Source organism: Nematolebias whitei, chromosome 19 (genome assembly GCF_014905685.2).
Source record: "Nematolebias whitei isolate Nwh7 chromosome 19, NemWhi1, whole genome shotgun sequence".
Lineage (NCBI taxonomy): Eukaryota > Metazoa > Chordata > Actinopteri > Cyprinodontiformes > Rivulidae > Nematolebias > Nematolebias whitei.
In genome coordinates this window covers 4,892,665-4,904,111 of record NC_056516.1, presented here as the reverse complement: position 1 = coordinate 4,904,111, position 11,447 = coordinate 4,892,665, and the positions used below count along the sequence as shown (strand labels likewise).

The following is an 11,447-nucleotide window of genomic DNA, read 5'->3' as shown; positions in this document are numbered from 1 at the left end:
TTAAAACCACACAGAGATGAGTTAGTTAATAATTAATAGTTATTAATTATTCCTAGAAAGAAACTAACTTTAGAACAGAATCATTTGGTATCACTAAGGTATAATTAGGTTACACTGAAACGGCTAAAACAAAGAGCCGATTTCGTGTAGGTCATAATAGTACCTTATCTTATCTCAAGAATGTGAAGAGTTCCGGGCCAGAGCAGAGTAACCATGGCAACCTTTTCGGTTAAACCGATCAGAGAGCCCGAAGTGTCCAAATCGGTGATAAAACACAGCCACCAGAAAATACGGGTAGCATTTGCTGGAGAAGCGTCAGATCAGGTTGGTTTTGGTAAATGCTCCTGTATGCATACAGATTTGTTGATTTTATGAACTCTGAATACTTGTAATCTGTTGTCCAATAAATCTTTTGAACTAAGGTGGACTGTATCAGCTGTTTGAACACCATTAGTGGCCTACGAGCCACAACACTGTACAGGCAACTGAAATTTTAGCAATTGGCAGAAGTGTACACAGACAGCCAATACACTGCTGACCTCTACTGGCAGACCAGTAACACTGCAAAAGAGAGAAGCAATTTTACTGTCTCCTGATTTCCTCTTTCCACAGAAAACATCACAAATCCAGCCAGGAGATTGGGTCTTCATAAAGGTGATCAAAAGAAAGAACTGGGACCGTCCCCCGCTGGGAAGGACCGTTCCAAGTACTGCTGACCACGCCTAATGCAGTAAAAGATCCCTGAACGACCCAGCTGGATTTCATCTCGGTCACTGTAAGGCTCAGAGGGTGCTGGACCCTTAAGGTCACCTGGGTAGAGGGGGAGTCAGACTACAAAGAGGGTTGTCCTTATAGTGGACAGTCATCTCAACGTCTGTGAAGCAACCAACGATCCCTACCCTTTTAGGACCTACAGGTCTGGTGACTCTGAGTTCTTAGCAGCGATGCGGAGTCCGCATGCAAGTTAGATTCTCTGCTGTGTTGTGACTGTAGCATGTTATCTCGACATCTCCAGAAGCCTTCATGATGACATGGCAGACTGGCTGCAGAACCTCACTCCTGACCATGATGGTGATGGGAACCTATGGAAGGCTTATCTGCAACACCTGAAGGGCAGTCACACCAAGGAAGACTGTTATGCTTGTTCCACCATGCCAAAACACAACTCTGCAGAGCCTGAACTAGAAACCAGATAACGCCGCCCACCTACTGGACCAGCACACCACCAGATCAAAGGTATATGCTGTGCTACGCCCCTTCTTCAAACATAACGTACTTCACTGTCAACAGTGCGACCGGTAATATCACTATGACGACCATAACAACTCCAGGGTTTTTCCTGGGAAACATCACAGGCTGTGACGTCATCATAGACTTTCTCAGGTACACAGCCCTACAGTCCAGAAACTCCAGCGTGTCAACAGTGACTCTCGTTGATGTCATGTGGCTGTGTGGTCGCTGTCTGTACCCCTTCTTGCCTCACCACTGGACCGGCATCTGTGCCCCAGTCTGGGTATCGGACGGTACAATTCTCATCCACCACAGCGGCGACAACCAACTCTCCCTCTCATGAACTTTGCCCCACCGCTTGGACAAAATGAAGAAAACGCCGCGCTGAAGCCGATGGTGCTACAAAACCGGATGGTGTTGGATTTACTAACTGCAGCTCAAGGGGATACGTAGGCTCTCGCCAGGAGTAAATGATACATTTATATCCCGGGTGAAAATGACACCCACGCCGAGATGCCATGGCCTCCCTAAAGAACCTTTCAAGCTGCAGACTCAAGAGGGATACACAACTCCCTCTGAGAATGGTTCACCTCCGGACCCTGTATTGCACCTCTTCTGAAACACATGATGAAAGTTTTTTCAGGTATCCTCATAAATTTGCATCTAGCTAAGATGGCCCAAGATGATGACTGAAAATGTGCAACAAAAATGATATGCCTGTTCTCTTTCCAGCCCCACCAGTATCCATCCATCCATCCATTATCTTTACCCGCTTATTCCATTTTGGGTCACGGGGGTCGCTGGTGCCCATGTCCAGCAATCACTGTGCGAGGGGCGAGTACACCCTGGACGGGTCGCAAGTCCATCACAGGGTCACATAGAGACAAACGAGACAAACAACCATTCACTCTCTTATTCACACCTAGGGACAATTTTAGAGTTACCAATCAGCCTAACATGCATGTTTTTGGTCTGTAAGAGGAAACCGGAGCACCCGGAGAAAACCCACGCATGCACGGAGAGAACATGCAAACTCCACCCAGAAAGGCCCCTGGACCGGGGTTTGAACCAAGGACCTGCTCACTGAGAGGCAGCAGCTCTACCAGTTGTGTCACCGTGCTGCCCCCCACCAGTATAAAAAAAATAAATAATTGTTTTTGTTGTTTTTACGAGTTCATAAAGAGCTCAACTTTTTTGTTTTTTCTTTTATGATTTTTTTAGTTTGAAATTATAAACAGGAGGGAATGTTAGAGTTGTTCTATTTTATCATTTTAAAATAGTTTCTATCTCGTTATATAATATCTGTTTTCACATGTACTGAACAAAAAGTTAATTTCTTAGGATTTAATCTTGTTGTTGCTGTGTGTAAGTTCTGGAAAGTTCTACTTTTACATCAAGTGAACGTTTTATCAAGAAACTATCTGTACAAGCTAAATCTTCTGAAATGTTCTGACCGTCATCCTGATAAGATTTTTGTTCAAGTAAACTTGACCTGTTTTCATGCCCCACTTCTAATAAATACCAGACTCATCCAGCAAAACGACAGAGTTCACCCTAAATGCAGTGACCCTCGCTTTGCAAAGGTATTGAGCGCTAAAAACTCTCCTCGCCGTGTTGTGTGAAATTATTATTTTTAAAGGTTAAACAGAAAATACCTAATAGGGATGTCTTGTCCAGAAAAGGAAATAGTTGTTATAGTTGATGTTTGAACCTGGTGAGGGGTGCCAATCAGTATGATCTCAGTTTTGGAGCAGTTTAACTGAAGAAAGTTCAGATTCATCCATGCCCTTATCTCCTCCAGGCTTGTAGAGAGGGCAATGAGTGAAGATGGAGATGGTGATGCTCCATTCCTGATGTAAAGCTGTCTATCATTGGCATAACAGTGAAAAGAAATGTTGTACTGATTAATAATTTGACCTAAATGGCAGCATGTAAATAGCAGGGGCCCCAGAACTGACCCTTGAGGGACACCACAGGAGACACAGACAGTCTGGGACTTGGCATTGCCAAGACTAACACATTCCAGCCTATTGGGGAGGAAAGATTTAAAGCAGTCCAGGACAGTGTCACATAGACCGACCTCCACATGAAGACGGTGAAGGAGGATACTATGGTCCACAGTGTCACAAACCAGGGTTTTGGATTCAAAATAAGCCAGACACAGGAGTGCAAAAATTAACAGCTTTTATTAATAAGGCTGCTGGCAGCTGCAGAGGGAGGCCTTTAATGCTATGAACAGTGGGGCAATAAAAGTTTGTGGTCCAAAGGGCAATCCAAAAGGGTAATCCGTGAGTCGAGGTCATAGACTGAAGAAGAGGTCGTTACCGTGGTCAGAGAGGCAGAACAGAACCAGATGAGGAGCAGGCAAAAAACAGGAAATCCAGAAGGCAGGCGTGAGGTCAATAATCCAGAGAGCAAGGCCTGAGGTCTAGGCATGAAACTGTGAAGGCTTGAAAATCAGGGACCATGGAAGGTGTAATAATCTCGCACCGGTGGAGAGGGAGAATGGATCTTATAAAGGGTGCAGAGCAGGTGAACTAGATGAGCTGAACAGGTGAGTGGAATCAGGGCTGATTGCTGTGATAGGCTGAGGTGGTGTGGTGAAGTGAGCAGGCAGAGGTGCAGGTTGACAGGAGATGAGAATAATAAACATGAACAGAAACTATGACCAAGAGGGCAGAAAACATGGCATGTCATGAAGGGGTAGGGAAGTGAGCAGATGAGGGGCCAGCAGGGGCCGCTGATCATGACACTACAGTGTCAAAAGCTGCAGTGAGATCAAGGAGAACAAGGAGGAAGGGAGAACCAGTGTCAGCAGCCATGAGGACGTCATTGATAACTCTCATCAGTGCGGTCTCAGTACTGTGAGCTGCACGGAAGCCAGACTGAAACTTTTCATACAGGGAGTGTTGTTGTAGGTGGATCTGCAGCTGAGCAGCAACTGCTTTTTCCAGCACTTTTGACAGAAATGGGAGGTGAGAAATTGGGCGGTAATTAGAAAGAATGTCTGGATCCAAATTTAGATTTTTCAGAAGAGGCCTAATGATGGCAGTTTTAAGAGGCAGTGGAACATGACCAGATTGTAGTGACTTATTTATTATTTATGTGATTAATGGGCTTATTGGAGATTGGATTTTATGAGAGACGAGGGGAAGGAGTCCAGGGCGCAGGATGAAGGCTTCATTTTCTTGATGATGGTCTCCACTTCACTCTGAACAACCTCATCAAAGCAGCTCAGGGACCCAGAATGCAGACGAGTAGATGGCATATGAAGATCAGGGAGGCTATGGAGCTGAGATCTAATAGAGTTAACTTTGTTTTAAAAAAAATGAAAGGAACAGGTTGCATTTTTGAACAGAGTCCTCATGAGATTGTTTAATGGGATTAAGGAGATGATTTATTGTGGAGAAGAGTTGTTTAGAGTTTACAGGGCAGTTGTTGATGATGTTGGGATAATATTTGGACTGTGCTTCTTTAGAGAAAATGCATAGGCTTTCTGATGTTCTTTATATGCCTGCTTATGTACAGAGAGACCAGATGATTTTACACGTCTCTCAATAGCACGAACAGCTGCTTTCATCTTGCGCAGCTCACCAGTGTACCAAGGGGCTGAACGGGAGAAAAACACCAGCCTTGCTTTAAAGGGAGCATGGAGGTCCAGAAGCTCCTGGAGAGATTGGTTATAGTAATCCACAGAGTCATTTGCAGATGAATGATTGACAGCAGTCAGGGAGTGGAGATCAGAGGACAGAACCTCAGGAGAAATGTTTTTAAAGTCACAGAACTGGATAAGTCATTAGGATTAGGATTTGGAGCAGACCAAGTTGAAGGCACTTCCAGGGAGATGACACTGTGGTCCGAGACACCCAGGTCATATACAGATAAGTTATTGATAGGCACAGTGTCTGTAATCACCAAATCCAGAGTATGCCCCCTGTTGTGCGTAGGGGCGTCAACATATTGAATGAGACTGAGAGAGTCCAAAAGAGACAAAATCTGCTGCCAGAGGGGAAGAGGAATTATCAATGTGGATATTTAAATCTCCAAGAATAATATTTTTAACAGGAGAGGCGCAGAAAAAAGTGAGGAATTCATGCATTTCTTAGTTAAATGACACATGTGGTTTGGGAGGTGGATAAATCAATATAACATTCATCAGGAGGGGGGCTTTGAGGTTGAAGGCCAAACATTCAAAAGAAGAAAAGTCCTGAGAAGCCAGGTGGAATCATTTTAAATTACTGCGGTAAATTACAGCCAGACCACCACCACGGCCAGTGCAGCGGGCTCTCTGCAGGTAACTGTATCCAGAGGGACAGGCTTCATTCAGAGAACTGTACACATCTGGTTGATGCCATGTTTCAATAAGAAACATGAGATCCAAGTTCTTCTCCAGAATATGATCATGAATAAGACGTGATTTATTGGTCAGTGATTGAGCATTGAAAAGTTCTTTTTTAATACTGGTTGGAGTAGAAGCCTTTTGAAGAGGTTAAAGCAGACTGAAGTCCACTCCACGTTTTCCTTGCCACTTCATGCGCTGTGTTCTTTCAGCAATATCAGGGACTACAGATGTAACGTTCTGATGATGTAATCGATGTGCGGCAGGACCAGTAGACTAGATGGAAGGGATGGAGTCAGACCCAGCTTGCCGAGAGTAAACAGGTAAGCGCAACAATAATAGCTGCTAGTTCTTCAAGCAAAGTCCGAGCTGCCGTGCTGGAGTTGTAGGTTGACAGCAATAGTCCCAAATTCCGGTTAGGGAGTGCTAATTATGCTGTCTGTATAATTACTGTTTGACAAATCACTAAACAAAATAAGTCCAGATAAATGTCCACGAATATAGCAACAGTATAAGGACTTTTTAGCGCGGAGAAGCGGCGAACATACAGCGCCAGCGTCCCCTTCTGCACATTCCCTGGACGCCTCCCTACTTTTAGCTTTTATCTGTTTAATCTTTTAAGAGATTAAACAGGAAAATAAATAAAACTGTGTGGTTCATGGAGTAAAGTTTCAACCTGACCAGTGACGGCATGTTTAGTCGTATGTCGTCGTTTTAAGTGTCCAAGAGACCAAGTGGAAGGGCAGCAAGGCTCGCAGTATTGGAGCAGGGTTTAAACTGTTTTACCATGGTGTGGATAGAAAGAGAAATGGAGTAGGGGTGGTCCTGAAGGAGGAGTTGGCAAAGTATGTAGTAGAGGTGAAAAGAGTGTCAGATAGGGTGATGTGCCTAAAGGTAGAAGTAGAAGGTCTGATGCTAAACATCATCAGTGGTTATGCTCCACAGGTTGGATGTGATGTGGAGGAGAAAGACACATTTTGGAAGGATCTGGATTAAGTGATAGAGAGTTCATTCCCAGGGAGGAGAGAGTGGTGATCAGAGCAGACCTGAATGGACATGTTGGTGAAGGAAGAAGAGGGGATGAGGAAGTGGTAGGTAGGTCTGGTGTCAAGGAACGAAACGAGGAAGGACAGACGGTGGTGGATTTTGCCAAGAGAATGGAAAAGGCTGTAGTCAACACTTATTTCCAAAAGAGGGAGGAACATAGAGTGACCTATAAGAGTGGAGGAAGGAGTACACAGGTCGACTACATTCTGTGTAGAAGAGGAAACCTGGGGAAGATTGGAGACTGTAAGGTTGTGGCAGGGGAGAGTGTGGCCAGACAGCATCAGATGGTTGTGTGTAGAATGACTGTTGTTGTGAAGAAGAGAAAAAGAGTAAAATCAGAGAAGGCCAAATAGTGGAGTTACTACAGCAACAGTAATTAGAGAGACAGGTAAGAAGGTACTTGGTTTGTCATCTGGACAGAGAATGGATGATAAGGAAACCTGGTGTTGGAATAGTGAAGTGCAGGATGCCGTTCAAAGAAAGAGATTAGCCAAGAAGAAATATGACAGTGAGAGGACTGAAGATAGGAGACAGGAATATAATGAGATGATATGTAGAGCAAAGAGGGAGGTAGCTAAGACAAAGCAGAAGGAGCAGATTAGGCAAAGCAGATTAGGAATGAGAACATAAGAGGTACAGCACAGGTTGAACAACTGGGAGATAGAGATGGTTTGGACATGTCCAGAGGAGGGACAGTGGGTACATTGGTAGAAGGATGTTAGAAATGTGACTGCTGGGAAAAAGACAAAGAGGAAGACCAAAGAGGAGATATATGGATGCAGTTAGAGAGGACATGGAGGTAGTTGGACTGAGGACAGAGGATGCAGAGGACAGAGTGAGATGGAGGAGGATGACTCATTGTGGCGACCCCTCAAGAAAGAAAAGCTGAAAGAAGAAGAAGGTTTAAAAAACGTGGTTTTTGTGACAATGTCAAGCTGTTTCAGTCGTGGTTTCGAAAACAGCCCCTTCGCTTTCATATATGGTGTGTCATCAAGCCAGGGATCCAATCATGCAAGACCACCAGATTTCTATTGGACAAGGCTGGAGGTAGCTGCAAAAACGAGTAGTCTCATTGGAGAAAACACCTCTATCCCTGTCGAACAAACAACCCCTCCACCTCTGTTCTGATGGAAGTTATTTGTCAAGCACCAAAATATCTACAGGAAGAAGAAGAAAAGGATGTTGAAGTTGAAGGAAGTTTGGTGGCAATAGAGACACAGCAAGAGTGGGAGTGAGTAATGAGATTTATATTTTGTGTGTTTGGATTTTGTAGTTAGGGTGTAACTTAGTGTGTTTAGTCAGTTTTAGTGTGTTTGAGTCAAAACAATGAGGCAATTTTTGAACGTAATGCTGCTGCTTCTCTTTAAGGTGAAGAATGGAGCCACAAAAAGCCAGAAAAGGACTAAGTCTTGTAATCAGAACCTTTTCAGACAGAACAGGCAGAGATAAAACAAACAGAGTCTGAGACAGAGTGAGAACTTTGGCAAGGAAGTGGGATATCCATTATTTGTTTTAAAAGAGGAACAAGAGGAAGAGCACACTAGAAACCTAGACCATCTTGGATCATATGCTAGAAACCTAACCTGCTCTGAAGCAGGTTGGGTTTTTGGATTAGAAACCACATGTCAGTGGGATATCTCTCAACCAATGTCCTTTAAAAAATCTTCTTCACTCCAACAAATTGATGTCATCATTACTACAAACAAAACTCTCAGAAACTTGAACTTTGCCTGAGGCAAAACCTCATTCCTGACCCTGAGGGAGCATCCTTCTTTTACCTGTTTTTATCTTTCTATTTTTGCTAACCAGTTTCATGGCGCATAAAACCACAATTTCTCATTTCTAGGGTTAGCTGAAAAATACCTCCTAAATAAAACCAATATGTTAGATATATTCCTCTCTGCAGAGTCCAGAGCATAACTGTGTTTAGGCACCTGAGTACTCACCTGTCTGTTCAGGTGTTTCAGGTACATGCCACAGGCTCTGCAGAAAGCTTCCAGCAGCAAACCAAATCGCCTGGAAATAGTGTTATTGTGCATCTCTGACCTGTAAAAACACATTCAGTCAAATCACATATCAACTTGTGGGCAGGTGTGCCAAACAGGTAATATAAACAATATTTTTCATATAGTGGTCTGTTTTTTAATAAAAGGAAGTTTACACTGACTTCAGGTGCCAAAAGAAGAAGTGTCCTATCCTCTGGTTGGTCAGTGCTTTCTTAATGAGGAATCGAGCCAGAGGATTGTCCAGGTACATCTCATACTTTAAAACCTGCAGAGACACACACATTACATTATATATTAGCATACACACAATCATATAAAAACTGAAGATGGGAGAAAATATGTGGACACACCTGTACGAGTTGCAGCAGGTACTGGGACAGCTTGTCATCTGTCAGGCCCTGCACCAAGCAGCGCAGAGCAAACTCTCTGACCATCGGATCAGGAAAATTACAGTCCAGGAGCTCCAGAGCCAACTCTGGTTCCATCAGAGGCCACTCCTTCAACAAACAGTACATCTGAAGGAAGAAGAAAAGGAGGAGGACACAGGTGATACACAAGTCGAACTAAAAGTGTTAGAGAAATCATCCATACTGTGATAATGACTTTCTACCTGTGATACCTCGTCTCTGGAGTTCCATTTGACTGAAAGAAGCAGCTTAGGAAGAGACTCTGGCATGTTTATACAGTAATGTCTGCAGGGAGACGGGCAGGTACAGACAGACAGGTAGAGATGAGCAGAGAGAGACATACAGGGTGAGAAGGACAGGCAGACATACAGTAAGTAAGTGACAGACAGATACAAATGTACAGGTAGAGTCAAAGAATAAAGTCAGAGACACAAGTAAAAACACAGCTACAAATAGATGCCCCTCCCCAGAACAAGACCAAAACAAAACAGAATTGAGTTCATTTTGGTGAGTTTTATTTTCCAAGAAAAAAGTGTAAGATATGAATTACATTCAATTCAATATTTATCCACAGTTTGATTTCAAGATGCAGCAATTTCTATACAAAACCCACAAAAAGTTGGAACAAGTCAGATCAAGGCTGATAAGCAATACGCTCAGGTCCCCCACCAATGAGGGATTTGACTAACAAATGTTTGCAGTTTTGAAGATGAATGTTTTTCTGGACTGGAATTGAACAGGGAATGTAAGTAAACCTTAATGTTTTTGGTCAAAGATAATCAAGTGGGTAGGAGTTACACTGTGGCGAAGAACAGAGGAGGGTTTATTTTTCTTGTCCGAGGCAAAGCAGAGTGACGGAGAGTGGAGGGAGACATTTTTGTCCACCACCAGAAACAATGGTGGAGCCAGTGGGTGGCCAATGGTGGCCATGGCCACCATAAAATAATCTTCAACTATCCCAAGAGCCACCTCAAACAATACATTTAAGCTGGGCTTAATTTGTAAACTGATTGATGCCAGAACAGCGGGCAGGCGGAGGGGTGGGGGGGTGTTCCGTGGGTCCTCTCACAGAAAATTTTGAATAACAGAAATACCATTTACTGCATTCTGGTGTAGCCTATTTTAACAGTCCAACAATTTTCAGTCAGGTCACCTGGACAGTTTCTTTTTTTGTGCTGAAACGTTTCACCTTCCATCCAGAAGGCTTCATCAGTCAAGGAAATACACAACACAAAATGTTGGTTACGTACTGTAACCCCAAATTCTATGAGTATAGGCGTATCCCTTTAAGACTTTTGCTAGTGGGTTTATCCCTAAGGCGCTCAGCGCTGCACTGAAAAAACTTTAGTCCACGCCCGCCTGCTGTGTGTGGACCTCAACCCCGGTCCGTATAAATTACGGTGAGACTGGGTAATCGGCTCCCAATATAGCTTTTTTCTTCAGCCATTTAGGAACCAGTGAGGCCCAGAGCTTAAAGGGCTACGCCTATACTCATAGAATCTGGGGTTACAGTACGTAACCAACGTTCTATTTCATATAGGCTTCGCCCTTTAAAACTTTCGTTAGTGGGTTAAAGGCGAAGCAGGATGTAGTCTATGCCTCATTGAGTCCATTCAGACACAAGATGAAGCACCTGCTTCCACAAAAAAACAATTCATCACTCAGCCTTCTGTGTGCGTAATTACGCACTGCGTAATTGCATGCTCCATGCGAAGGAGCACACCGGAGAAAATTTCTGGTGAGGAAAAAGGCTGAGATAACAGACCTGCTGCTGTGAATAGGAACAACGGACCGGGGTTGAGGCCCACACACAGCAGGTGGGCATGGACTAAAGTTTTTTCAGTGCAGCGCTGAGCGCCTTAGGGATAAACCCACTAGCGAAAGTCTTAAAGGGCGAAGCCTATACAAAATAGAACTGATTATTCCCCCAACAGCTTACTCCAAAGTGGAACAAACCAGTTATGTTGGTGCTAAGATGGTGTCTTTGGCACGCCCCCTCCTCTGGAGCCAGCCCTCTTCCTCGTCAACAGTCATGTCAAACTGGTTCAAAACCAAAACAGTCCATGCTCAATAAGCCAAGTATACAATCCAACAATTTTCAGTCAGGTCATCTTTCTTTTTTTTTTTCTGAAACGGGAGTTTTAACCTATATTAACAGGTTATTATATATCAACATTTACCTACATTTTTAAACACTTCATTAAATCACTATTTTCGAGAAGAACAGCAGGTTGTGTGCAGCAGCACTGAACCCCCCTCCACCTCCCCTCACTTCATGGTTCTGAGCTGAACTCCTCCGCTCCTGCTCCAGTCTTGTGGCACCGTTTGAAGCACCTGAAGGCTTCAGTTCTCTGTTGTCCAACTAAGGACAATCCATCCATCCATCCATCCATCCATCCATCCATCCATCCATCCATC

General features: G+C 43.9%; 1 protein-coding gene across 1 annotated transcript in view; it reads right to left on the bottom strand.

Annotated features, from left to right (window-relative positions):
• Window positions 1–11,447, bottom strand: part of zgc:158659 (uncharacterized protein LOC791141 homolog) — a 204,155-nt gene that overhangs the window by 91,782 nt on the left and 100,926 nt on the right. Inside the window, exons 16-19 of the mRNA XM_037693145.1 lie at window positions 9,233–9,314; window positions 8,973–9,137; window positions 8,784–8,887; window positions 8,563–8,662 (exon numbers count right to left, since the gene is read on the bottom strand). Of these exons, the coding sequence (XP_037549073.1) occupies window positions 8,563–8,662; window positions 8,784–8,887; window positions 8,973–9,137; window positions 9,233–9,314 (451 nt within the window). The remainder of the gene's footprint in view (window positions 1–8,562; window positions 8,663–8,783; window positions 8,888–8,972; window positions 9,138–9,232; window positions 9,315–11,447) is intronic.